Source organism: Phasianus colchicus, chromosome 27 (assembly GCF_987193195.1).
Source record: "Phasianus colchicus chromosome 27, bPhaCol1.hap1.1, whole genome shotgun sequence".
Lineage (NCBI taxonomy): Eukaryota > Metazoa > Chordata > Aves > Galliformes > Phasianidae > Phasianus > Phasianus colchicus.
The window spans coordinates 3,795,073-3,820,539 of NC_143462.1; the positions used below are offsets into that span (position 1 = coordinate 3,795,073).

Consider the following 25,467-nt stretch of genomic DNA (forward strand, 5'->3'; position numbering starts at 1 on the left):
CTGGAGGACAGGACTGAAGGACAGGCTGCTAATGGGGCCATGGGTATCACAAAGCCTGTCTGTGAGCATCAAAGCAGAGCTGGATGGAATCAAGGCTTCAAGGTGTGCTGGGATTTAATGGGGAGCAGCACGAAGGTTTGAAACTGAGTCCATCAGTGGAACTGCCCTACAGTCGGTGTCGGTGCTTCCCATTGCCTCATTCAGTGTTTTTGGTACAGGGCCAAGAACCAGACAAAGACCTCCAACATCTCATTTTTTTTCCCCATAAGATCACATCTGTGCAAAATTGATGCCAGGTTTACACACAAGCACGAACGCACAGGCTCTCTGGAGCGAGTCCCAGTTCAGTAGAAGGGTTGTGATTTCTGTGTGCCACACACAGTCCCTGTTCTGATCCTTTCCATGACCATCACAGTCTGCAGTTGTTCTTCCAGAGGGGGAAGAGGAACCATCCCCAGAAGTTTCACATGAGCAGCAGTGCAGTGCAGAGCCCACATCCACAGCAGCCATCACTCACAGCTCTTCAAACTCCTTCTGCACTCATCCACTGTAGTCCCACATCACTCCCTTAGCATTGGCAGTTTATGAGGGCTGATGTGGTTTATCCTCTGGAACAGACACAGAGGGATAGGAATGACTTTTCCATAAACTCCCTTTTGGTTTTCACCCTATATCCTTCCCGATCCTTCATCCTTTTTAATTTTTAACCATTAGCAACTCGTGCCAGCAGGCTGAAGCCGAGTTTGTACTGTATCACCATCACCACTGTTCATACCAGGCTCCATACTGTGCCCAGGAAGGGAAATCCTTATGTGCATTCACTTCTGCTACCACAACAGGAGATGCAGCAGCCCTTGTTAGAGCTTCTAGACACTGGAGGATTGTTCAGCAGCCATTCCTTGGGTACCTCAGAGGGATCAACAGCCCTCTGAAAACGCAAAGCTGCAAGGAACAGTGCCCACGCAGCTCCTGGAGAATGATGAGCCCCATTTATGGATCACTCACCTGCCAGGGTAGGTGTGAGATTAGGCTAAAACCAATCAGTGCAAGTGGGGAGCACAGGTTGTGCAAGAGCAGCAGATCCCACTGAAAGCCAATGAAGTCAGCAGAAAAATTCCTGGGGATTGCAACAGAAATTGGTCTCAGGTGGAGATGAAGAGTGGAATCACAGAACTGTTTGCCGTGGCCCCACTGGTTCCTTCTCATGCTGCCCTGGCCTCACTGCACGCCTGCATGAGCAAACTTGGGACAGACTCTTCTTCAGCCAAAGGGTCACACTCAGATGTAAAACTCAAGTGATGAATTGTTTCCAGATGTACAGCCAGGTCAAGGGAAGGAGTCAGCAGTCTCTGGGCAGTTTTATGATCTAATTTAATTTCTCAACTGTGTCAGTCTGTGGCTCATATAGTCTCTGACATATGTACTTGGCCAAAACCTAGAAATAGGAGTATGTGGGTGGCAGAATAACTCTGGATGAGACAGGAATATAGACTCTATCAGCAGAATGAAATCATCAGCCCATTATTGGTTTGAATTACTTACCTGTACTCACCTACAGTCAGAACTCAGGCTGATATATAGCAGCTGAGGATCCTTCCTCATGGCAGCATTATCAGCAGAGAAGAAACTCCTTACAAATGTGCATTAATCATCTGGGAGACGGTGTTTGCAGCTCCACGCAAAGCTGAATTTTGCCCTGAGCTGTGTCAGCCTGGTCTGCATTTCCAATGGGAGCTGCATCAGCACTGCTGAAGGCAGAATTCATGCCAGCCTGATTTGGAGCAGTGAAACAGATCAAGGTGTAAATATGGCCAGGGTCTTCTCTCTTCCTATTCATTAACAAAAGCGCCCAAATGATGCCTGCATTTTATCTGACACCCTCACTGCCTCCAGATGCATAAAGAACAAATCCAGGCTTTGTGCTGAGGGCTAAACACCCCAGCAAACAGCTGTAGGAGGCCACACAAGCAGCTGCAGGGAGGAACTCAGCTGCGTGATGGCTGCTGAGGTCACAGAACACCACAAAAGCTGTGATTTTCCCACAATTGATTTCCTAAAGATAACTTGTGGTCTGTGTGCAGCGAAGGCTAATTTAAAGGAGAATGATGAGTCTTTCCAACACACCTTGATTGGCAATTGTGATAAATTCCTGTAATTACTATTGATGTGCACAGAGGGTTTTCATTTGTTAAAGATGTTGCTGAAATGACAGCCCAGAAACGGAATAAAATGGGTGAAGGAGAAAGATGCACCAAGTGCCATCTTTGCTGAGTTTCCCGAGTAAATCTGCAATGAGCCATCAGTGTTCCATCTCTCTCCCTCCTTCATCTCACTCCTCATGGTCAGACACTGCTCACCAATGCTGTTCTCATCTGTTTTCTGGCCAAGTGGTTCCTAATGTGGTCATTCATTACCCATTCCTTGCAAGAAAACATGGAGAAACACATTTAAATCCCTTGGGTTTTAGACATAGGAATAAAACATAGACAAATATGAACTATTTTGCAACGTTCTGTGGTCTCTACTGAGCGTTGGGAAATGAGCGTCATCCAAAAATATTTCCATCCTTTTTTTTAAGCCACGAGTTTAGCAATGCTATGATACATGTGGCAACATCATCCTCCATTGTCTGACTCTTCAAGTTGTTCATGTCGTGGTTTCAAGCTTTTGTGTTTCCCTTATCTCCCTTTTTAAGAAACCCAATGGGGTTGGATAGCTTCCGTCTGAAAAGCGAGCTGTGTGCTCACATCTGCTAATTGTTTCCAAAGGAAAAACACTGCATAAGTGACAGACAGACCATCTCTATGACACGAATCCTCAAAAGCAAAGAGGGATTGCATTGGCCATGCATACAACAGCACCTCAGAGTTATAAATTCCCATTCCCTAAATTTGGCCAACTGTGTGGGTGTGGAAAGCTCAGCCAGAAGCTGCGTTTCTTGGAGTCAAGAAGAGAATAAACACAAAGCAATAGGAAAGGGTAAAGTGAACGCCTTGTGGGAGCCCTGCTCATCACAGCCATGATGGCTGGGCTCACACACTTTGCTTTCAGCCCTTTTCCCTCCTTGGAGACAGAACACTTAATGATAAAATACTACCTTTGCTAAAGCAGAACTAATATTTAACAGCTGCAAAGCAACCTGCTCACGCTGCAGACTGCTTCTTCAGCAGAGGAGGAAGGGGAAATGTCAAGGGCACGGCAGGTGCTGCAGTTTCCTCACTGCTCGTGTTTGATGGCTGCTTGATGGGTCCCTGCATGGGCAAACTGCAGATCCAGCACTGTGTGTGTGTGTGTGCACAGCTCTGTGATGTGTGCAAGTCCCAGCAAGCAGCAGCCCTGGGGTTATTGGCACTGGAGGAGGACACAAGAGCAGATGGATGAGCCAACGGAGGAATGGAAAATTCAGATGCTTCCTACAGAAATATGGGACAAAACACTGGGAAATTTTCAAGCAGAAAAATCACTGCAGTTTTGTGTTCTGTGAGAGCTTTGTGGGCAGAGGAGGAAGGAACTTCTGGCACTGATGGACATTCCTGAAACGGCTCTGCTAAGATGGGCTGGAGCTCAGCATGGGAACTTCAATGCCTGGGTTGTGCTCTCGGTCAGCACTCAGCACTGAGAGCTCCATGCTAAGGAAGGAAAACTTCCTTTACCTCCTCACACCTCTGCTTGACAATCCAAATGTCTCCTTCAGATTCTCACTCGTTTTGGTGAAAATCACCAAAAGAGAGTGGGAAATGAATCCTACATCTGCATGGGGAAAAGCACACCTCAGAGCCTTTGGTTTGCCATTGCTTTTGGGTAATTGCATCACCTAAGATCAGCCCCTTCTCTTCTTTCCCAACCACCTCCAAGCCAACACAGCCCAATGGGTCCCAGCAGAGTTGCTCTGTGGTTGTACTATTTTAGGGAATGGAAGAATTTGACGTGTGATTACTGACAATACTCTGCTATTATTCTCACTGTTCCTAAGTAATTACAACAGTTGGACATATTATTGGCTCATGTCCTCCTCTGGAATTCCAGAAGCATATACACACACATCTTCCACATCCACTCTGCATTCTGGCCAAACCATTACTGCCATTGCATGAGTAACTGCAGGAGGAGAGAGGTGAGGGAGTGGGAAAAGAAAGAGCTTCTCCAAATCCTTCAGCACTTCACTTGGACACTGTGAATGAGATATTTAAATACGTTGCCGTGGAAACAATCAAAGAGGGGGTCTTTGTGTGCGTGTGAGTGTGTGTGTTTTAGTAATCCCAAAGGGGGTATTTAATTGGAATCAACCACAGCTTTTTAACTGTGTTTTAAATTGGAGAGAAATAAAAAGAAGAAGCTGCCAGAAAAAGGAACATTAAATAAAAGTGGGGGGGAAAAAAAAAAAAGAAAAAAAAAAGCCCACATGAAACAAGATGGGGGGAGAAAAGGAAATCAAAAGAATAAATTTACTGTAACCGGCGAAGGATTCATTAGGGTTACAACAAAGCTCAGTTCAATTTCCCTCCTATTGACATTAACGAGTTTGATGTAGGTCTGGCCTGAAAGGCAGCAGGGACGGCTCTCTCCCCCTCCCTGCCCATCTTGGGGGGCCGAGCAGCTGTCTGAAAATCACAGCACGTGGAGGAATGGGGATTCTGCTCTTCATCCAAGCACACCAAGCACTGCCCTGGGGCCTCCTGCTCCCCCACAGCAGTTCTCACCCCCCCAGGGTCCCAAACGTGGACATGCACTTCTGCTGCTGCTGAATCTGAGATGTTATTTATGACTACCCCTGGCTTGAATACGCTGGGCTATTACCAGGGTTATTTTTGGTGCCAGCTACAGCCCCTCTGGGCTCGTAATTAGCCATCATTACTGTTAGCGTTAGTGCTGGAGATGCTATTTAAGCTAAAGGACGTTGTTAGTCCAAGAGCAACCGTTCTGTGAGTAAACACACACTGAGAGAGGTCTGTGAGCACTGAAAAGTCTGATCTTGAACCACAGGCAGTGGCACAGGGAGCATTCAGGTGGTAAGAGAGAACGTGACAGGGAGCAGACGAGCTCTTATCTCAAAGAGCTGAACTGCGTGGTCCAAAAAGTCTTTTCCAATCTCTTGCTCCTATGTTTTATGGTGTTTTTTTTTTGTGTGTGTGTTAAAATGAGATGGCAGAGGGTTGGAATTACAATGCACTGTGCATCCATTCAGGCACAAGCAGAGCAGGAGCCGGTTCCCAACCCTTGTGTAGAAGGATGAGATTACATTTGAGATGAATTCTGCATGGACTGCAATGCCAGTCCTGCAATGAGGGAAGGGGCAGTGATCCCTGTGCTGGGATCTGCTGGGAGCCAACCCATGGTCAGCACATGGGATGGGGAGTGCAGAGAGGGGCCTCACCCAGAGCCCACTTTGGCTGTTATGTTTGGATACCACACATTTCACTGCTCTCCAGAGAGGAAATGGGACAATGCTGCCCAGTCCCATTGCCTTTCAAAAGGACTCAGAACAAAAGTGACAGGAGAAATTACACATTTTGTCATGATTACTTATCACTTATTGCACTCATCAGTGCAGCTTTTAGAACTGGGAACCCGAGGGAGGGCAGGCTGCTCCCAGCTCAGGTGCAGAAACCTCTGCTCACTTCTCCCTCCTTTCACCATATCATAGAATCACAGAATGGTTTGGGTTGGAAGGGATCTTTAAGACCATCTATTCCCATAACACCAAACTCCCTCTGCTGGCCTTTCCCATCGCTCCCCCCCACTCTTTGCAACTCTTGGCACCTTCTTTAAAGAACAGAAGAAAGAAAACATATCCCTGCAATAGATTTTCCCCACTAGAGCGTACATTAAACGTAAGGCTTTGCTCTGGCCCAACCAAATGGTCGGTCATTAACACACCTCGAGTCAGCAGCATAAAACAATCCTCATAAGTGCTACCATGAAAAATGGTGGCAGAGATCAGAAGTGATCAGAATGCAGACGGGAGCTACGGCTCTCAGCGTAAGAATGATTAATGAAAAATCCCAGCACCCTCTCTTCTCTTTGCAGGGGAGGAAGCGAGCGAACCTGACAAGAACAACGGCTCCTCATGTGAGGAGGATAATAGCAGGAATGATATGTCTCCAGGAGATTCCCAAGGCCTTGTGCACACATAATAAATTGCCCTTGTCACTTTTGGGAAACTTATGAAGAAAGATGGCCAAAGCCAGCAGAAGCAATGAGGGAGGAGAACAAAAGATGCAGCCCAGCAGAGCCCAGCCTTGCTGGGAGATGCCCTGGTTCTGCTCACCCTTTGCCTCCATTTGCTCAGCAAACAGAAGGGGTCCCATCAGTGTGCAGTGGCAGCAACACCAGGGAAGGGGCTGCATTGTGCAGAGCTGTGACTGCTGAACACTTTGCAGAGAGCAGAGGAAGCACTTCTGGTGTGGCCATGTGGATGCAGGTAGGGGGCTGACACAGATGGCAGACAGAAATACTTCTTTTCTACCCTCTCTTGGCTGCTTATATTGAAATTCTCTGGGGCAGGCACTATCTCCCACTGTATACGTGTGTATGGCAGCTCAGAATTGTGGTCCTGTGAGTCCAATCAGATCTTATCACTGTGGATTTGCATGAGGACCCGGTGAGGTGCGGAGGAACTCAAAGATGGGGGTCACAGTGGGAAATCTGCTTTCATTTCCTGCTCAGCCTCGAGCTTCCATGTGACATCGTAAATCACTGGAAGAAAGGAACATGAAGATAGATGGAGTGTGTGATGCTCAGCTGGTACTGCCCAGAGCACACAGGGACCGTCTCACTGCTCCTGCACATAGCAGGAGAGGCAATGGAACAGAGCATGACTCCTTCAGGCAGCAGTTCCAAAGTGAGATAGCTCCCCTCTGAGAGTCATCTGGTACAACTTAAGACCTGCAGATGATCTGTGTGTATTTTTCCCTTAGTGGCTCAGTGTCTGTATTTTAATGATGGGATGGCAGCACTCGCTGGTGGCCCTCTTCCCCATGGGCATCCATTTGAACACCTGCTGCAGGTGGCTCAGCTGCCCCTGCTGCAGCTCAGCTGTGAGGATATTACCCTGAATGCCTTCCAGGTGCACAGAGCAGATAAAGGCTGCTGCTGCAGTGATGGCTGCCTGCTGGATTTCTGCCCTGGCTCCAGGTGGGGGGGGGTAAAATATACCCCTTGGCACAACAGAGATGGCCACGGTCAAACAGATGTTACTCATTCTGCTTTGTTGCTCTGTGGAGAAAAATGGAGGGGAAAGGCTTTTGCTGAAGCATCAGCTTTCCCAGGTGTGTGTGGGGAGATAACAGCCTGCCGAGGAGGGTTAGCATTGCTGTCAGCAAAATGTGTGGTGTGGAGGTGGAGAAAGAGTTTTGTTGCACCTCCTGCCTCTGGGCAGTGTAAATCACCTGGAGCTGTGGCACAGCAGCGTCCCCCACCAGGATGGTTTCACCTGGACACACCTGCTTACCTGCTGTCATATCCTATTCAGCCCATCAGGTTCTGCCCTCTGCTCCCAGGCTCTCCCTGGTGCTTTCAGGGTATCTGCCTTCTTGTGTGCAATGCTGCAATAAACAGCCAAGAACAGCAGCATTGCTTTGGCCTTTCCTGCTTCAGCGTGATGGATGAGGATGCTGATAAATAGCTGCCTCTATGGGAGAGTGCTCCGAGTCCCCAGCTCTCATACCTGGCTGTAGGAATTGTCTTCCTGCTCACCTGTTAAAGGCTTCTGGCTCATTAGATGCTATGCCCAGGGCAAAAGCTGTTCCATACAATAGGGGCTAGGAATTTCCTACTTTGTTGCTGTGAAAAACTGTGAGTTCCTTCCCTGCTTGCACTCAGACCCTTCCCGTGGGGCAGGATCTCCAGGGAAGCCCCACAAACACCCCCAGGGGTTCCCATTCAAACCTGCATGGATTTCACAGCCATTAAGTGCCCAATCCCTCTGCACTTCCCAGCTTCTCCTGAGGGACCAACAGCTGCAGAGAGGGGGCAAGGAATGCATTTCCCACAGGAGAAGGGGAGAAGGGGAAGCAGTGAAATATCCTCATCAGTGACACGTCTGGAAAAGGAAGGATGAGGCATGGGAGCAATGTGCAGGAGGATTCAGGGCTGCTTTCCTTCAGCTCCTCACATATCCGTGCAGCATTCAGTGTACAGAAGTGTGGGCTTTAATTTCCTATCCCATTTCTGAGCGTATTTTCCATTATTTTCTGCCCTGTCTATGCGAGACAGAACTCAGGATAGATTTAGATACCTGCATTCTGTGACTGTACATTTCCAAATGCCATGGGACACTGACTTCATTTGGGTTTCTAATTTATTTCACAATACTGTGGAATAATTAGAATTATTAAAGCCAAAACACCCTTTGCTGCCTGTTTCCATTAGGCAAAGCAGCTCAGCCTGCTGTGTCTTTGGGGAGGGAAGAGAAGGAGGATCATTTTTTTTTACCACCTCCCAATCTTTTGTCCTTCATGACCTTTTTTTTTTTTTTTTTTTTTTGCTAAAATTAACATTTCTGCAAAAAAACAGTGGTGGAAAATTGATCCCTTTCCCCATTGTACCAAACATCACTGCAGAGGAAAGGCTGCTCTTCTTCATAGCCGTGTTATGTGGCACAGCAGATGATATGATCTGCCCTAAACCATCAGCCCTAATGTTTTCCTTCTCTCTTCATTACCATCCTCTGTTTAAAAAAGCAGCACTTCCCACATTGGTGCAATGCTGCTGTCTCTGCTGGTGGCAGTGGGGCTCATAATGCAGGTACAGGCAGTGTCACCACTCAGAGCCAGCAGCAAAATTCTCATCTAGCCCTTCAACACACTGACAGAGCAGTTTAACTAATAGAAAAAAAAAAGGAGAGAAAACCCCCCCCACACACCTCTGAGGCAGAACAGAGAAATCCTCCCTTTAAGATGTTGGAAGTTTTACAGCTGGTTTTGATGGAAGCAGGGATTTGTAGCCCTTTTGTTGAAATAAATCAACCAACCAAAGGAGAGCTTTTCTGGAGATAAGCAAAGCGATGGAATCCAGCAGCCACATGTTTCAAAGGAGATCTATTTCTCACAGTCTAAATTGCAAGATAATTTTGGGGTTTAACCAGCTGCAGCAAATCAGGCCGAATGGTTGTGAGTGTGTGCAAGAGAAACCAGAACTTCCATCTGCTGGGGAGACATAATGAGCCTCTGTTTGTTCTAAGCAAACCAACAATCTAGAAATGATGCAGCTCCATTTTTTGCAGTTTTTTGGCTCCATTTTTGTCAGTTTCAGTGGTTCAGGTGGGGTTGGTTCAGGGCAATGGCCTTCCCTCCCTCTCCCCAGCCCTGCATTGCTGCTCTCAGAGCAAACGCTGAATTCAGAAGGCAAGAGAATCACAGAATGGCCTGGGTTGCAAAGGACCACAATGATCATCTAGTTTCAACCCCCTGCTATGTGCAGGGTCACCAACCAGCAGACCAGGCTGCCCAGATCCACATCCAGCCTGGCCTTGAATACCTCTAGGGATGGAGCATCCACAACCTCCTTGGGCAACCTGAGATCAGAGAGGAGCTGCTTTGGAGCCATTTCATTTGCAAATGTAGCGCCTTGTCGCTGTTCCATCTTTAGGAGCCCTATAGCCAGCATGAGATTTGAAAGCTTTCTGTATTATCTGCCTCTCCCCTGAGCTGCCTCTCTTCCTATTGAAGGAGCTGCCGTGAGCCTTTGTGCCCCGAACACCCGGCAGCCACCGTTGTGTCTCCATTCATCGACAAAGAGAAGCCTTATCTCCTGATGGACACATCCAGCACATCCTCTGTGACATTTAAATCTCCCTTTGTAGCCAACTCAGGTATTTGTGCTGTTAAAAGAAGACCGTGCAGCAGAGTGATTTCATTACTGCAAATGTTATTACAGTGAAAGCCCGTTTAAAATGTAATGTCATTGAAAGGAAAATATGGTCTAGCAGCAAGTGTGGCCTGGTAAAGGGTGCTGGGATCCATCCCCAGCTGAAAGAACCCTCTCAGACATCAGGCCTGTTAATGGAACAGCTCTTTTCTTCATCAAATCAAACCAGCCGCTTCCTCAGAGCCCTGAGGCTAGGAAATAAAAAGAAGATTGAAAGGAATTAGGCACCCAACTCAATGACTTTATATTTGAGCCCTAAGCTTTTCTCCCCGCTTTAGAAATCAGCGCAGGGTGTTGGGGTGCATAGAGAACAGAACCCCATTGTGTTAGCAGCAGCAATGGGTCTCAGAAAGGCAGCACTCCGTGTCCGTGCTCACAGTGATCAGACCTGGGTCTGAGAATGCTGGAGAAGAGAAATAATCACAGCGAGGTCTAAGCATCCTTGCAAGTCAGAGTGAATTTACCAAGGACCTGCCCTCAATTTCCACCCCGGCACTGATATCATTCATTCCTTTTTTTTTTTTTTCTCTCTCAAGCAGATTTCCCGAAGGATTTTGGATTTGTAAGAGCAGCAGCTGAGCTCCTGGAGGCCCCAGTGGCTGCCATGGGGAGGGAACAGATGGGTGAGCATCACACCAGGGCTGTCCTGGAGCATCCCACACTGCATCCCCCCCGCTGCTTTCAAGGTGCTGCTTCCAGCGCTGATTGGTGCTGCTCTGAAGAGCGCTTTGCTATGATAGATGTGCCCTTCCTTGAAGGATTAGCCTTTACAAAGTGTGAGGAGGTGAGCTCTGTTAATGGGGATCGTTGTGTCTCAGCCTCCCTCTCTTCCAGGGGAGGCGTGCAAAGTTCTCTTCCATCTGACATCCTTCTGAGCATTTAAGCACAATGAGTATCAGGTCAACAGCAAGCCTCCCACCAGCTCCATAGGGCTCGAGCTGTGCCCCAACCTCTCTGCTAACAAGAAGAGACAAGCTGAAGTGAGCGCTCAGACAGCAACCCATCAGGATTTCACAGCATGTTTTGCCAGCAACTTTTTTTTTTTTTTTTCCAGCTGTATTTTTTTCTCAGTGATTTTTTCCTCTGTATGCTGTAGCGACTCAGATTTATCCCGGGCTGCTCCTGACATTAACAAGACAGCAGATGACAGGCAAAACGCGTCCACCAGCAATTCTGAGTCTCCCCGCTAAGTAATCATAAACACTGCAAGTTTGCAACAAAGCGAGCAGCTGTCTCTCTCCCTCTGGACAAGGACTGCTTCCTCACAAATTGAGGCTCGGCGGGTTTTACAGCTGTCGGACAATGAGTCTGGTGCTGTTATTTCCTCTTCCTTTTTCTTTTTTTTTTTTTTTTTTTTTTCCCCTCCCTTTTCCTTTCGTTTAATGGAAAATATCTCAGCTTTGCCAGAACTCGAGTGGCCCCTCCAGCAGTGAATCGATCCAGCCGAGTGATGAAGCTTTAACGTCTGTTCTGGAGTGGGCACAGAGGGGCTGTGTTCCTGCACATCCTCCTTCCAAGGGTTTGTTGCCTTCGATCCCACTCTTAGGGTGAAGCAAACGTCTGTTTGGGGCTGGGAGAGGATTTAACAGCACACAACTGCTGTCCCAGAGAACTGAGAGGTTTGGGAGAACCCCAGGGAAGGTAACCTCGAGCTTTGCAGTTTCCTTCCAGACTAGCTACAGCATGGATGGAGACGCCATAAAAACCTTCATTCCTGTCCTAAATGCAAGCAAATAGAGAATGAAGATTGCTCTTTGTTACCTCACCGCTTTGATGGAGTTGATACCATGCTGGGATGGCTGCGTGGCCTCAGGAGCCTCTTGCAGACCAATGTGCTGTGATGCTTTATAAGGCAGCCTGCAGCACACCCCACAGCACAGCCAGAGAGCAGTGCAAGGGACTTCCCTCCCCCATTGGGTGCTCACTGATCCCATCTGAGCACACAGTTCCTCCTGGGCCGCTCAGTGCCAAGCAAACCCCATCTGTCAAATCCCTCTCAGTATGTTGATGCAAACACTGCTCTCACCTGCACAGCCCCCTCTCCATAATGTTGCCTTCTTGCCTTGACTGCCAGCTAATAGGAGGCTTAATTTTCTGCTGGTATTCTGCAGATTCCTCTCCACTCTCTCCCTCCTCTGCAGTGGGTCTGCCGAGCAGTGAATGTTGGATGAAATACATCCGTTCTGTTTGTGATTGAGTGTAATAAACTCTGGCTCCTGTGCCTTCCAGGTGGCTTTTGGACATGCAGCATTTACTGCGTGAAGTGATTGATCTCTGATCTTTAAAATAGAGCTGTGAAGTCTAACGGTGCATTTGCATGCATGTGGAGTATAAAGGCAGGAAAAAGCAGCTCAGAAACTCTCTAACCCCTGCCCTTTATTTCCTTGAGTTGAGTTTTCCATGTTTGACAATGCGCGCAGTGGTGATTTATGTATAACCAGAGCAGCCTCCAGTGGTCGGATCTGCAAACTTTTCTGAGCTGCCCTTTTTGCAGCTTGCTTGTGGGTTTTGCAGAACCCCAACCCCTATTCCTCCCTGCTCTGAGCTCCATTTAGGAGGGGAGGGACAGCTGGGAGCTGCGGGTGCACAGCTTATTCTGCTGGGAGCCAATTCTGCCTCTAATTGAGCTGAAAGCAGCTGCTCTGCCCTCGCCACCGAAGGCCTGCTGTGCACAGCAGTTTTTGACAATAGCTGAGATATAGGGATAAAGCACTGCCTGTGCCAGCATCCCACCCCTACTGCATGGCAGCACCCCCCTCAGCAGCAGGTCTGCAGCCACGGGATGCAGGAAACCTTTGCTGTGCTGCCCTTCAGCTGCTCAGCCCTACAGCAGCTCTCTGCAGTGATGCCCATGGCTCAGGGAAGCTGCAGCATGCCTCTCCTTTCCCCTCCAGCCATGCACTCACACATCTTTTGCCTGCCCAGCTCCAGAAGCCCTTTGCAGCTATGGGGCTCAGGCATCGTGGAGTGATAGAGCTGGCAGGACAGTGTGGGTGTGGGATGCTGTGGCTAGTCCTGCAGCTGGGTGCTGCCCAGGGGGACACGCTTGGGGGAACTGTGGGCAGGGGAAAGGCTTTCCAGGTTTGTCTTCTCAGTTCTCTCCCTTTGCCTTGGTGACTTTGGCTTTTCAGTGCATAGCTGAGCAAAACAAGTGAGGGATGGAGCTGCAACAACAGGGTGGTCGGAAGGAGGTGGGGGAAGTGAGCAAGGCGTGTGCAAGTCACAATAAACACCGAGTGGGGCTCGAGCCACCCCAGCCTGCTGCCCGACTCCAGGGCTTTGGCTTTTGTCCTCAAGGACAGGTGCTGCAGGAGGGACACACTGAGCTGATAAATCCTGCCAGGGAGCAAAGAGTGAGTCAGTCTGCACTACAACACCGCTGTTTATGGAAAACAAGGGGAGGAGGTGAGGCAGGGAGGTCTGGCTTGTGTCTGAGAAACTTCCCTTCTGCAGAAATAGATTGCTGACACTCCTCAATGCAGCTGCCCAGACATTCCAAACCGTCAGAAATGTCATTATCTCAGAAGAAGTCACTGGCTTTGTTGGAGACTTCTGGCTGCTTTACAAAGCAATTCCAGTATTACTGGAATAAAAACATACTGACTACTAATCCTCTCTTTAAATGGCCAGTAAGTTCCCTACAGGCAATGCTCTGCCAAAGCGTTTATCCATCTAATTTTATTTCATGTTGGGCTTTTTTAATTCAGATTTCACCTCTTGTGATGGAAGTTGTTGGCACTTCTGTTTAGAAGCACAACTATTGGGATAGGATAAGGCAGAGGGTCCACGTTAAAGCTGTCCACAAACACCTGCAAGTTTGTTTATAGGTCACTTGGCCTCCATGCTTTGGAGAGCAGAAGTGGGGGCATTTCTGCAGTGAGTGGCACCAAACCCTCTGCTCAGGATGAGGCATAGCACAGGCTTTCCTGAGCTGGCAGCATTCCACAGCATGAAAATACTGGCTCAGCAGGGACAGGGCTTCCTGGGGCTGTCCCCTATTGGCACCTGTGCTCCCATGGGAGTCTGCTGTGGGGCCTCTGGGTGCATCTTCCCACGTGCTGAACAGGAGCCAAAGGGAGCAGAGGCAGCTGGCAGCATGCCTGGAGGGCAGCAGTGCACAGGGATGCTGCACAGGGATGCTGCATTCAGCCCTGGAGCTCCTGAGGTTGCATCCTAAGATGCACAACTATGCAGAAAGTTTTCTGTTTAATTGGAGCACAGGAGGGAATGATGTAAACATGAGGGTGATTGTTTGCTCTGAAACAGCACCTTTCCATTCCTTCTCAGGTTGTTTTCTCCCCCCACACTCCTACTTTCTGATTTGAGGCAAACTTAAATTGAACACCAGCACTTCAGAGGGCTCTGCCTGAGAAATGTTTGACTGAAATACTGAAGCACTTCTGAAATGAACGGTGTCATTTAGAAGACGTCAAAACAAAAAAGCTTCAGTCTTCTGAGTTTCCTCTTTTTATCCCTAACTTTGGCATGACTGCATCAATAGATAAGACAGATCCCCATCCCCCCCAAGGCTTATTTCCTTCACAAATGAAGAAATTGTCACCAAACCCCAGCTTTGCTAAACAGACCCCAGCAAGGGAGATCATCAGGGTCAATTATCACAAATAAATGACAGAGCATCCTCCAGAGACAGCTGCAGAGGTACGGTGGTGCTAACCATGCCACCAGCACCATTGCATCAGAGCTTTCCTTTCCCCTTTTCTGTCTACCCGGGGCTTTGGTTTGCTGGAGGAGGAGTGAGAGCAAAGCTGCTATTATTGCTGTTGTTTTTGTCTGCGTAGTAATGGGCATTTATGTGCGGGTGTGTGCATGCCTGTACGGGAGCCAGCGTTTGTGTCCGTCTCCCTCATTCCTCCCTTATCCATCCATGCACAGCATGATATAAACAAACCTGCCTCTGGACATGTCATGCCTTAAAATAGATGTTCATACATCAGCCTTTCCACAGCAGCGGCGGCAGCAGCAGGAAGACATGGCCGACTGGATCTGAGCACACCAAACGTTTGGAGCAGAGACATCTCAGCCCTCACCAAGGTAGAGTAACAGGGTGGGCGTCTCCTCCCTCCTGCGTGTCTGTCTGTCTGTCTCCCGGAGCGTGCTCTGCTCCAGGCAGCTCTCCTGCTGCTCCCCTCCCTCTGAGCGTGGCATGACAAGCAGAGGGGCTCCGAGCCGTGGGGCAGAGTGGGCTGTGAGCCTCCGGTGTAGGGGTGCCTATGGGGGGAAGGTGGGGTCTGTTTTGAGTACTTGGACGTGGGGCAGTTTCTCTTCCCCTGCAGCAATTCAGGCACAGCAGCGTGCTGGGGGTGGGATGCTGGAAGCCAGCTCTGGGCCTGAGGTTAGAACTGCATCCCCCCCCCATAGGTATGGACTGCTGGTTTTGCAGCAATAAGGGGGTCTGGTGTTTGGCTCAGCACAGCCTCGTAATAATGATGACGTGGTGTTTTTTTTCAGACCCCTCTGCTGTTTGTTTCCTAATGCTGCCTATGGTGGCATGTGGCTGTGTTGCAGCCAAGGTCACCCAAGGTTTAAGGGCCCGGCACGCAGCCACACTGAATCCCTTTTCCAGGTGGGCTTTGCCAAGTCTGAATTCCCAGCATGAAGGAGTCCAAAATTCATCAGGCAGGGCAGGGGAGACGTGTCAGGGTAAGATCCAGCCCTGCTCAGAGCTGGGGAGCAGTGCCAGGGACGAGGGTGCAGACAGCACTGACCTCTCTGTGCAGCACCCCAGGTACAGGGCGAGAGGAAGAGGACACCCAGGGGTCTCTGGACCCCCTCTGAGCTCCCCTATGTCCTTGCAGTGTTTTCCTCCTACGCACATTGCCAAGAAATGGCTGGAGGCTTTTCCCTTCCACGCTGCTGGCTGCTGGCAGATGCCCTGGGCGAAATGTCAGAGCAGGGAGACGTGATCTGCTCCAGCCCAATGTCACTCAGCTTCCTCTCCCAGGGTCCCTGGGAGAAGTGGGCAGCAGTAAGCTGCTGCTGGGGTTGCAGTGAGGGCCCTGGGGACACCTTCTGTCCTCCAGGCAGCTCAGAGCAGCAGCAAGATGGTGAGAAGGGGAACTGTGTGGGGATTGCATGCTCATGGTGGGGGGTTGTATTGGTTGGGCAGCAGAAGGCAGCTCTGAGTTAATGCCTGGCTGCAGGGACTGCCACTTCTCCAGGGAGGTTTTCTGCAGATGGGTGACATGTATCAGCATGATGCAAAGGTCTGAGAGTGGAGCTGTGTCCCAGAGGACCAACTCTGTAAAATGAGCTTTCTCATCCACTTAACTCTTTCCCACCTGAAACCAGTCCTCATGTTCAAATGCAGCAGCAGGACTGCTGTGCTCAGAAGGGTTAACCCCACACTCCCTCCCTGCAGGCTTTTGTGCCTGGTCTGCAGCAGCCTGGGCCCGAGCCAGGCTCTGCATGGTGCCATATGGAATCCTCCACCTGTTTGGGGCATTTCCTCCCCAATCCTGGTGACTTGCCCAGAGCTGGCCGCCTTTCATTGCTTCTGATCACAGGTTGGCAGCATCAGTTCTTGAGCTGGCTTTGTCCCGCTGGCAGGCAAAGCCCCCGAGCCAGCTCAGGAGGAAGGTGGTCCTGTATGGAGCATCTCTTGCCAATATGGCTTCAACCCAAAGTTGTGGAGCTGGAGCAGAACCTCAGCCCATGGAGACTGCAGTCTGGCTGCCTCTTTGGCTTCCCTCCCCAGCCCTGGCATTGCAAAGTGATCCCCAGCAGTATTGCTTCTTGGAAGGGAGTGTAGGTGATGCTGTCTCACAGCGGGAACCACTGGATAGCTGCCTGTACACTGCCTTCTCTGCAGGAAGGTTGGGTCTGGCTGTTTCAGGCCAGCAGCTCTATAGCAGGGATAGAGCTGGAGCTCCCCATCCTTCTAACAGCAACTCCACCGCTTCCATCGCAGGACCGTGGGTGGCAGCAGCAGCAGAAGAGACCTCCAGGCCACTCTGCGGCCTTCAAGACCCCACAGGTATGCCTTGTGGGTCTCAGCAGCTCCAATGGCTTTCCTGTCCCGGTTCTCCAGGAACAGCACCAGGTCACCGAGTCGGGGTGTGCGGGAGGAACGCAACCACCATCCCATCCTCAGCATCTTCGAGCTCGAACGGTTGCTGTACACAGGGAAGACAGCCTGTAACCATGCTGATGAGGTCTGGCCTGGACTCTACCTGGGAGATCAGTATGTATCACAAGGGGATGAGAAGTGAGGGGATGAGGGATGGCTTTTGAAACGGAGGAGACTAGGAGAGGAAAGTTGGGAATGTGAGGGAGAGGAAGACATGAGTTGAAGGAGGAAGGACTGAAGCAGGTGGGTGGAGGCACGTGCCCATGGACTGCAAGATTTACCTATCACTGTGAGTTTGAGTTCAGCATCTTTCCTTCTCCTTTGGCTTTCTCAGATGCAAATGCTTGTCCAGGACATTCAAAACTTCTCTTTAACGTGGAACTTTCCTGCACTGTTTCTCCCTCCCTGCAGAGATATAGCAGCCAACAGGCGTGAGCTGGCTCACCTGCGCATCACCCACATCCTCAACGCCTCGCACAGCAAATGGAGAGGGGGTGCAGAGTATTACGAGGGCACGGGCATCCGCTACTTGGGCATCGAGGCCCACGACTCCCCCTCCTTTGACATGAGCCCCTACTTCTATCCTGCAGCTGACTTCATCCATCAGGCGCTGAATGAAGGTCAGTGATAAAGAGCGCTGGGACAGAAGTGGGGAATGGGGAGGGTGGGTGGAAAGCTGATTGGCATCCTAGGAAACAAAGCTACTTCCAACCTGATATGTTTGAAGAAGCATAGAAACATTAAGGTTGGAAAAGATCACTAAGGCAATCTAGTCCAACCATCTTCTGGTCTGGATCACCTCCTCCAAAGAGGAGATGGGCCATATTAGAACCTCAGCACGGTGGCTGCTCCTATTCAGACTGTTTTGGGAGACCCTGTTGCTCTCATACCCTCTGCCAAAGAGGGGACCACTGTGCATCATAGCCATGGTGTAGCTGAGGCCCTACATGCAGCCCTGGAGGCTGCATCAGGATGCACTCAGCCAAGTTGGATCCTCAGTAACTTTGTATTTGGGATATTCACCCTGCTGTGACGCAGCCCCTGTGTTTTACCCCCAGGAAGGATCCTTGTGCACTGTGCTGTCGGGGTGAGCAGGTCGGCCACCTTGGTCCTCGCCTACCTCATGATCCGTCACCACATGCCCCTCGTAGAAGCCATAAAGACGGTCAAGGACCACCGTGGTATCATCCCTAACCGGGGGTTCTTGCGCCAGCTGGTCGCCCTGGACAATGCCCTGAGGCTGAAGAGGAGCGCGTGAAGGAGGACGAGAAGGGCTGTGTGGTGGGAGCAGTGCAGTGCTCAACCCATACCACTGAGTGGCAGAGGTAGATAGGGCTTTCCTCCTGGTGCAGATGCTTGGCAGCTAATGGGTTCCATGCAACCGGTCCCCCTTAGCAGAGGGGGGTCCCCAGACATGTGAGCTATTCCTAGTGGTAAAGCACAGGCCCTCAACCTGCAATCTTGCCACTTAGGTAGGCCTAATGCATAGCCTCCTTCCCAGCCTGCTCGCTCAGAGATGCCTCTGGAGAGACATGGCCCCACGTTTCAGGTTATTCTGGACCCCTGTTGGCTCCTGGAAGCCTTCAAGGGTTGGTTCTCCTGTGTGGCAGATGCATCTGCCAAGCTGGTCCCATCCCTCCCTCCCAGGAGACTGAAGCTGTGTGTGTTCCTTGTCTCGTTTCCCATTTGTTTTCGGTCTGTGTAGCAATGTGAATTAGGTCTGGCGTGTGGTCCTTGGCAAACAGGCCTTTAGTCATAGTGTTTGGGTGTCCTCCGTGCTTAGTGTTAACCTGTACAAATAAAGGCAGTGCTAAGGAAGAAGTCTGGCCATCCCTCGTGTGCTTTCAGACAGACTTTGTGTTCAGGCTGCAAATCTGCCATGGGTGGAAGAGCATCGCCCTGGTGTGCTCAGGGTTGGGATGGGCAGAAGTCCTCCCTGATCCTCAATCCAGGACAGAAGGGGGTGAATCAGAGAGTGAAATTACTGGCAAACTGTGTGCTGTGCATTGCTGGGTGCTGTGCATTGCTGGGTGTGCTTTGCATTGCTGTGTGTGTGCTGTGCATTGCTGGGTGCTGTGCATTGCTGGGTGTTCTGTGCATTGCTGGGTGTTCTGTGCATTGTTGGGTGCTGTGCATTGCTGGGTGCTATGCATTCTTGTGTGTGTGCTGTGCATTGCTGGGTGCTATGCATTCCTGTGTGTGTGCCGTGCATTGCTGGGTGCTGTGCATTGCTGGGTGCTATGCATTCTTGTGTGTGTGCTGTGCATTGCTGTGTGCTGTGCATTGCTGTGTGCTGTGAATTGCTGTGTGTGCTGTGAATTGCTGGGTGCTGTGCATTGCTGGGTGCTGTACATTGCTGGGTGCTGTGCATTGCTGGGTGCTGTGCATTGCTGGATGCTGTGCATTGCTGTGTGTGCTTTGCATTGCTATGTGTGCTGTGCATTGCTGGGTGCTGTGCATTGCTGTGTGTGTGCTGTGCATTGCTGGGTGTGCTTTGCATTGCTGGGTGTGCTACGCATTGCTGGGTGCTGTGCATTGCTGGGTGCTGTGCATTGCTGGGTGTGCTGTGCATTGCTGGGTGCTGTGCATTATTGGGTGCTGTGCACTGCTGGGTGTGCTGTGCATTGCTGGGTGCTGTACATTGCTGTGTCCTGTGCATTGCTGGATGCTGGCAGTGCCCAGGCATCTCTGCTGGGAGATCGTTGAGCAGCAAGGGATGCTCCTACATTTTAGAAGTGTCTGATCATGCCCAAATCTCCTTTGCATCACCTGCACAAGCCTGAGAGCCACTGGGAGCACAGCGCCTGCAGCACAGCTCCCCGGACGGCTGATGCACAGAATCACAGAAGGGTTTGTGTTGGAAGGCACCTAAAACTCCTTCTGTTTCCATTCCTGCCATGGGCTGGGACATCTCCCAGTAGCCCCATCCACCGTGCGGGACGTCCCGCAGGGATGCACGGGGTTCTCCTCCTCCCCGGCGCAGAGCGGGGCTCGGGGCAAGCAGAACCCGAAGCTCCGAGACCGGGGGCGGCTCCGAGGGCGGCTCCGTGGGTCGGGGCGGGGTTTGAGGGGCCGGGGCCGATCCCTGCCGCCCGGCCCGGCCCCGCTCCCGGCCATGGCCCGGCGCTACGCACGGCGGAGCCGATCCGGCCCCGCGGAGCCGCTCCCGGATGCCCCCGTTCCAGTGGTGCCACGGTGAGAGCGGGACCGGGATTTGGGGCTGCAGCCCTAACCGGGATGGGGTTGAGGGGTTGGGGTGGCTCCAGGCTGCTTCGCGTCCCGGGCGGTGCCTTCTGGCTCCTCCCGGAGCTCCATGGACTTCGGGTCAGGTTTAGGGTCAGGGTCAGGGTCAGAGTCACCTCGGTTTTGCTTCTGGTTCACTTCCAGAGCTCCCAGCCCGCTGCTGGTGAAACTTGCAGCGCTTTTGCTCGTGTTGCTCAAAATGCAAATCCTTCTCCCACGTGTCTGTGGAATAAACTTCTGTTAGCGGAGCCCAGGCGCGGCTCCTCGCTCTGCTCCTGGCTGAAAGAAACTCGCAGAAACGTGGAACTGTTTGCACATGCGAGGGAGTTCTGTTTAAACGAGAAGTGCTTGGTTTTTATGACTAATAGCTGAGAAGCTGTGCTGGGAATTCCACCATCAAAGCTCTGCCTCAGCAACAAAGGCCGGGTTCTTTGAATTTATGGAGGGGTTACAGCCTTTGAAGCTAAATATAATGCAACCAGTGGCTTCCTCTGCTGTAACGCAATGCCCTGCGTGTGCTGTGCAGCTGGGGTGAGCAGTGCTCCTGCAGGCAGGCAGGTTGCCCATATGCCAGCCGTGGGTTGCCCTCGTGGGCTGCATTAGTGCTCCTCAGCAGCAAACACAGCAGCCCCAGGCACAGAGTTTGCTTTGGGAGGCTCTGAGCGGCCGCAGCTCTCCCAGCTTCCCCCGGTTTGGGCTTTGGGCAGCGCTGAGAACAGAGCCTACCCTTGTGCAAAGGCCAGGACGTGGGTTTAGGACTGGCCTTAAGCATCTGACGTGTGCGTTTTGGCCTTAAGCCCTGACCTCACAAATATTTAAGTCAGTGGTATCCAGCAAAATTGCTTTCTTGTATAATTTTTGAGGACCGTCACAGAATTGGGGCCATTGGTGCAAATAAACCGTGATATCCAGCAAAGAAATTAAGTTTTCGACACAAATAGTTGTGCTCCACATTTCATAACAGAAGGTATGTGCTGCGCTGGCCTGGAATTGCAGCTCCTCTTTGGCATCATAGCTTTTCCTCCCATTCCTCAGCTGTTCTTTGGGGGATTTGGTGGTCCCCAGCCCTGATCTTTGGTGGGCACTGTCCCTGCTGTGAGCTGTTGGCACAGGGCAGGCTTTTGCAGGAAGCCCATTGCAGCATCACAGCAAAAATTACATGGAAGCTGCATTCAATTTTGGTGATGCAAAGCTCATAGCTTTTGTGTGGGAGTGGAAAGAATGGTTTTATTTAATGACCTGCTGAGTTTTCCATTTGTTTGATTGAACAAGAATTGGGGGTGAGGGAGAAGCTGTGCTCAGCACAAACCCCATGCCTGCATCCAGCTCACAAAGCACTGCACAGACAGAGTCACCATTCCTGCCTGCTGCTTTCCAGGCCTCTGCCTTCAGGTGCAGAACTGGCCCTGGGGAGGCTTACATTGGTGGAATGGGTTGGTTTGGGTTTGGTGCCCATCGGGCCTTTGCTGTATTAAAACCAGATTTGCTCTGTTCCTCTCGAGCTAAAAATACAAAAGCCTTTGTCAGGCAAAGGGCTGTGCTAATTAATCCCAGCACCAAATCAGCGCCCACCCTGCTAATAAATTCCAATGGGAGGAGGTGGAGGAGCCGGGGGGGTCTGGCTGGGATTGCTGCTCCAGGACCCATCCTGCTCCCCAGCCGGGTCAGGGATTGCCTGGAGCTGTGCTCCCTTCTGGCCCTTGGGAATTTCTGAGTGCCTTTTTAGCAGGAATGAGCCTTGCTAAGCTGGTGGGTCTAAAATTAGCCCTGCCAGCTGTGTTGTGGCTGGCAGGGACGTGTCAGAGCTGCTCCTCTCTGCTTCCTTCGGTACAGGGCTGTAAGTTACAGCTTCTCCTCTCCTACCCCATCAGTGCCCCTGCTGCGTGTTACTGCTCTGCCAATCCCTGTGTGAGTGGCAAAGAGTGGGGACAGCCTGTGCTGAGGTGTGGGTCCAGCAGGGCCATTCTGCCTGCATTCCCATCAAAAGAAGGGCCAAATGGGACTCAGCTTCCCAGCTTGTTTTGGGGCTGCTCCTGGTGCTGTAGCTTTTGTGGCAATGGAGCTTTTCACATGTCCTGGGAGCAGCTCTTGGTTTCAAACACACGTGGAAGAAGCAGTGCTTTATCTGCATGCTATCATGAACCATGATTGTTGCCACAACTGTTCTCCTTTTGGTCACCTTCAAATTGAGCCTTCCTCCATCCCTCAGCACTGCTGAGCAGCCCGTGCCCCAGCGCCCTGCACACAGCATTACCTCATTTACTTGTCCCGTGGTGTTTTTTTAAAAGCTGAGATAGTGCTTTTAATTCTTTTTTTTTTTCTTCTTCTTTTCCCCCTGCAATCATTTCCAGCAGGGGAAAAAAAATCCCTCCCCCCCAAAAAAAAACAAAAATCTTTCCTATTGTCTTTTCCTGCACCTGGTGGTCTGGAGAGCAGAATGCTGGGAGAACAGCAGCCAACAAACAAATCCTCCCTTTCATGCTCCATAGATGTGTGGCACATAGGCTGTGTCAAGCAATTACAGGAGGCAAAGGCCAGCAGTGGCTCTGCCCTCTGTAGGCAGGAAAACCTCATTTCCTGCAGCCCAGGTGCTCACCTGATGCACATCCCTGAGCTAAATGCCTCCCATCCTTTGCAGTGCTCAGATCTGCCTTGGGCACATCGTGGTGCTGCTGGTGAGCAGCTCAGCATCTGCAGAGATGCAGCAGTCAGTGCTGGCAAAAGAAATGGTGCTGCCCCTGTAGAGATCTCTGATTTCCAGCCCAGGAGACAGAGTCAGGGCTTTTGTTAGGGGATGGGAGGCTCTGGGGACTGCATTGGGAGAGGACGGATGGGAGTGAGCAGGAACTGCACACATCTCCTGCCCTGGGCTGCAAGGTGATCTCCTACCCTGGCATATCCTGTATGGCATGGCAGAAGGTAAGTTTCATCTTCTTCTGTTCTTCACCTCTTCTTCCCCTTTTTTCTAATCTAAATACTGAGTTTTCTTCTCTCCCCAAAGGGTGCTCCTGCAGTCTGGGGCTGATTTACACCAGTAAACCCTGCACGATGCCCCCCATCACATTCCAGGACCTTCCACTCAACATTTACATGGTCATTTTTGGCACCGGCATCTTTGTCTTCGTGCTCAGCCTCATCTTCTGCTGCTACTTCATCAGGTGAGCCAGAACCCTGCAGCACTGATTGCTGTTCTGATGGGGCCTTAATCATCCGGTAGCATCCGCAGTGCCTGGACCACTGTGCCCATCGCTTTGTCCCACTGCACAAGAGCTGCTCATGACAAGGCTGTAACCCAAGGATTGGGGCCAGGCTCAGTCCCCTGGTCCCCTGCGGCAGAGCAGGGCAGGAAACGCAGGAAGGGGCTCTTGTTTTTCAGGGGACCACGCGGAGCAATGCATTGTGTTGGGCAGGGGAAGGAGCAGTGCTGCACAGGAGAAGGATGTCTTTCCACTCCCCTCCCAGCTCAGGGAGGGCTATTTTTAAACTCAGCAGCAGCAGCTGGCGTTTCTGTAGGCTCGAGTTGCTCTGTCCTTCACTGCAAGATGCCTCAGCCCCACTGCAACCCTCAGCCATCTGGGGGCTGTGGGAGCACACCTCAGTGCCTGGCTCGGGGGAGAAGTGAAGGCTGCGAGTGGTCTCATTCCCCCTGTGCTTTGCTGGGTTGCTTTGCAAGCAGCTCTCCCCTCTGTCTGTCTCGGCCAAGGTCGTGGTGGGGCTGGGAGCTGCCAGTGGGTGAGTGCTGGAAATAAGGCGCTTCCTGTGCCGTGAATGACTTCCGAAGGCAAACAATTGGGGCCGTCTGCCCTTATCACTGCCTGCTGCTGATTCCTGCAGGTGGAGCGAGCCCCCGGCTCTGCAGGAGAGGGGCTTTGGGAGGGGGACATGGGGAGCATCCTGGAACTGTATCCATGCTGTTCAGATGCTCCTCTCGGGGATGCTGTAAAGCTCACGGTGCCTTTTTCTCCCCATCTCTAGCAAACTGCGGCACCAGGCACAGAGTGAGAGATTTGGGTACAAGGAGGTAAGGCTGATGGCTGTTTTCTAAGATGCCCGTAGAGATGTGGGGTCGATGTAAGAGGTGGGAACAACTGGTTGGGATGCAGCAGGGTGTGATGGTTCTTGTCCCCAGCTTACCCACCAACATGTTGGGAATGCGGCTGTGGTCCCCAGCTCAACCTGCCCCTGCCTGGCTCATTTCAGTGAGGCTTAAGAGCTGGGTCTGTCCCACAGGAGCCCCATTTGAGGTGGTTGATGAGCAGGACATGTGGACACTGTTTGTCCAACTTGGACTTTTCCCAGCTCCATGCTTGTTTCTTAGAAACCTACCACTGGATCAGTCCCAGCTGCTCCTGATACTCATCTGCTGTCTCCTTCCCTAGGTGGTTTTGAAAGGCGATGCCCGGAGACTGAATGTGCATGGGGTGAGTATGGTGCATTCATCATAACTCCATCCTTTGGGCTCGCATGGAACCGGGGCTCCTGGGGTTGTATGGTGACAGAGTTGGACAGGGATGTGCCAGCACCAGGCTGGAATCAACAGTGCTGGGTTGGAAATCAGGAAGGAAAACCCTTCCTTGAGCAGCATGGGGCTGAGAATACCCAGGGAGAGGCACTCCAGCAGCAGGGCTTCCCCAGCCACAGCATTTTTAGCAGGGATATCACATTGGGTTCCATGTATTCTTGCTCACCCTCACCCCTTTCTCACCCCCTGCAGCAGACCTGTGCTGTTTGTCTGGAGGACTTCAAGGTGAAGGAGGAGCTGGGGGTGCTGCCATGCCAGCACGCCTTCCACCGAAAGTGAGTACAGGTGTGGGCAGCAGGGGGATTCCCTTCTGGGGATTTACATCCTCCCACGTCTCTGCTCCGCAGGTGCCTGGTGAAGTGGCTGGAGGTGCGCTGCGTGTGCCCCATGTGCAACAAACCCATGGCAGGTTCAGCCCAGCCCCACGCCAGCATCGGCACTCTGCTGGATGAGATGGTGTGAGCAGCCCAGCCGATTTTCACAGGAAAATGAAAGCTTAATCCTGAAGGATTTGGGGTTCGTGAACCGAGATTTGGCTCACCGTGCGTCGCTTTGTTTCAGGGGGTGTTTGTTTGTACCCCAATGTGCTCTGCAGGGACAGCCTGGGTGGAGCGTGGGGCACAGCTGTGAGCGCTGCTCCCTGCTCAGAGCGTTCTGTACCCCAGCCCTCCGGACTCTCAGCCTCCCCCCTTTTGGGGGAGAAGTGTACAGGTTTATGTAAAACAGATTAAACGGATGTTTGTCATTC

The 25,467-nt window shown here is 51.3% G+C and overlaps 2 protein-coding genes across 4 annotated transcripts; both read left to right on the forward strand.

The window, feature by feature from the left end:
• The first annotated feature begins 14,763 nt into the window (after nt 1-14,763).
• On the forward strand, nt 14,764-18,775 carry DUSP26 (dual specificity phosphatase 26). Its single transcript, XM_031602224.2, has 4 exons — nt 14,764-14,919; nt 16,796-17,068; nt 17,366-17,574; nt 18,013-18,775. The coding sequence occupies exons 2-4, from the start codon at nt 16,890-16,892 to the stop codon at nt 18,210-18,212; spliced, it is 588 nt and encodes a 195-aa protein (XP_031458084.1). The 5' UTR covers nt 14,764-14,919; nt 16,796-16,889; the 3' UTR covers nt 18,213-18,775.
• Nucleotides 18,776-20,019: 1,244 nt separating this feature from the next.
• Nucleotides 20,020-25,464, forward strand: RNF122 (ring finger protein 122). Of its 3 annotated transcripts, none has more exons than XM_031602225.2 (6): nt 20,020-20,149; nt 23,199-23,355; nt 24,173-24,218; nt 24,577-24,618; nt 24,912-24,994; nt 25,067-25,464. In XM_031602225.2, exons 1-6 carry the CDS (start codon nt 20,125-20,127, stop codon nt 25,179-25,181), a joined length of 468 nt encoding a protein of 155 aa, XP_031458085.1. In that variant the 5' UTR covers nt 20,020-20,124; the 3' UTR covers nt 25,182-25,464. The 3 variants fall into 3 exon arrangements, with proteins under 3 accessions (XP_031458085.1, XP_031458086.1, XP_031458087.2); XM_031602226.2 differs by having other exon boundaries at nt 24,915-24,994; XM_031602227.2 differs by lacking the exon at nt 20,020-20,149 and adding an exon at nt 22,577-23,116.
• The last annotated feature ends 3 nt before the right edge of the window (nt 25,465-25,467 follow it).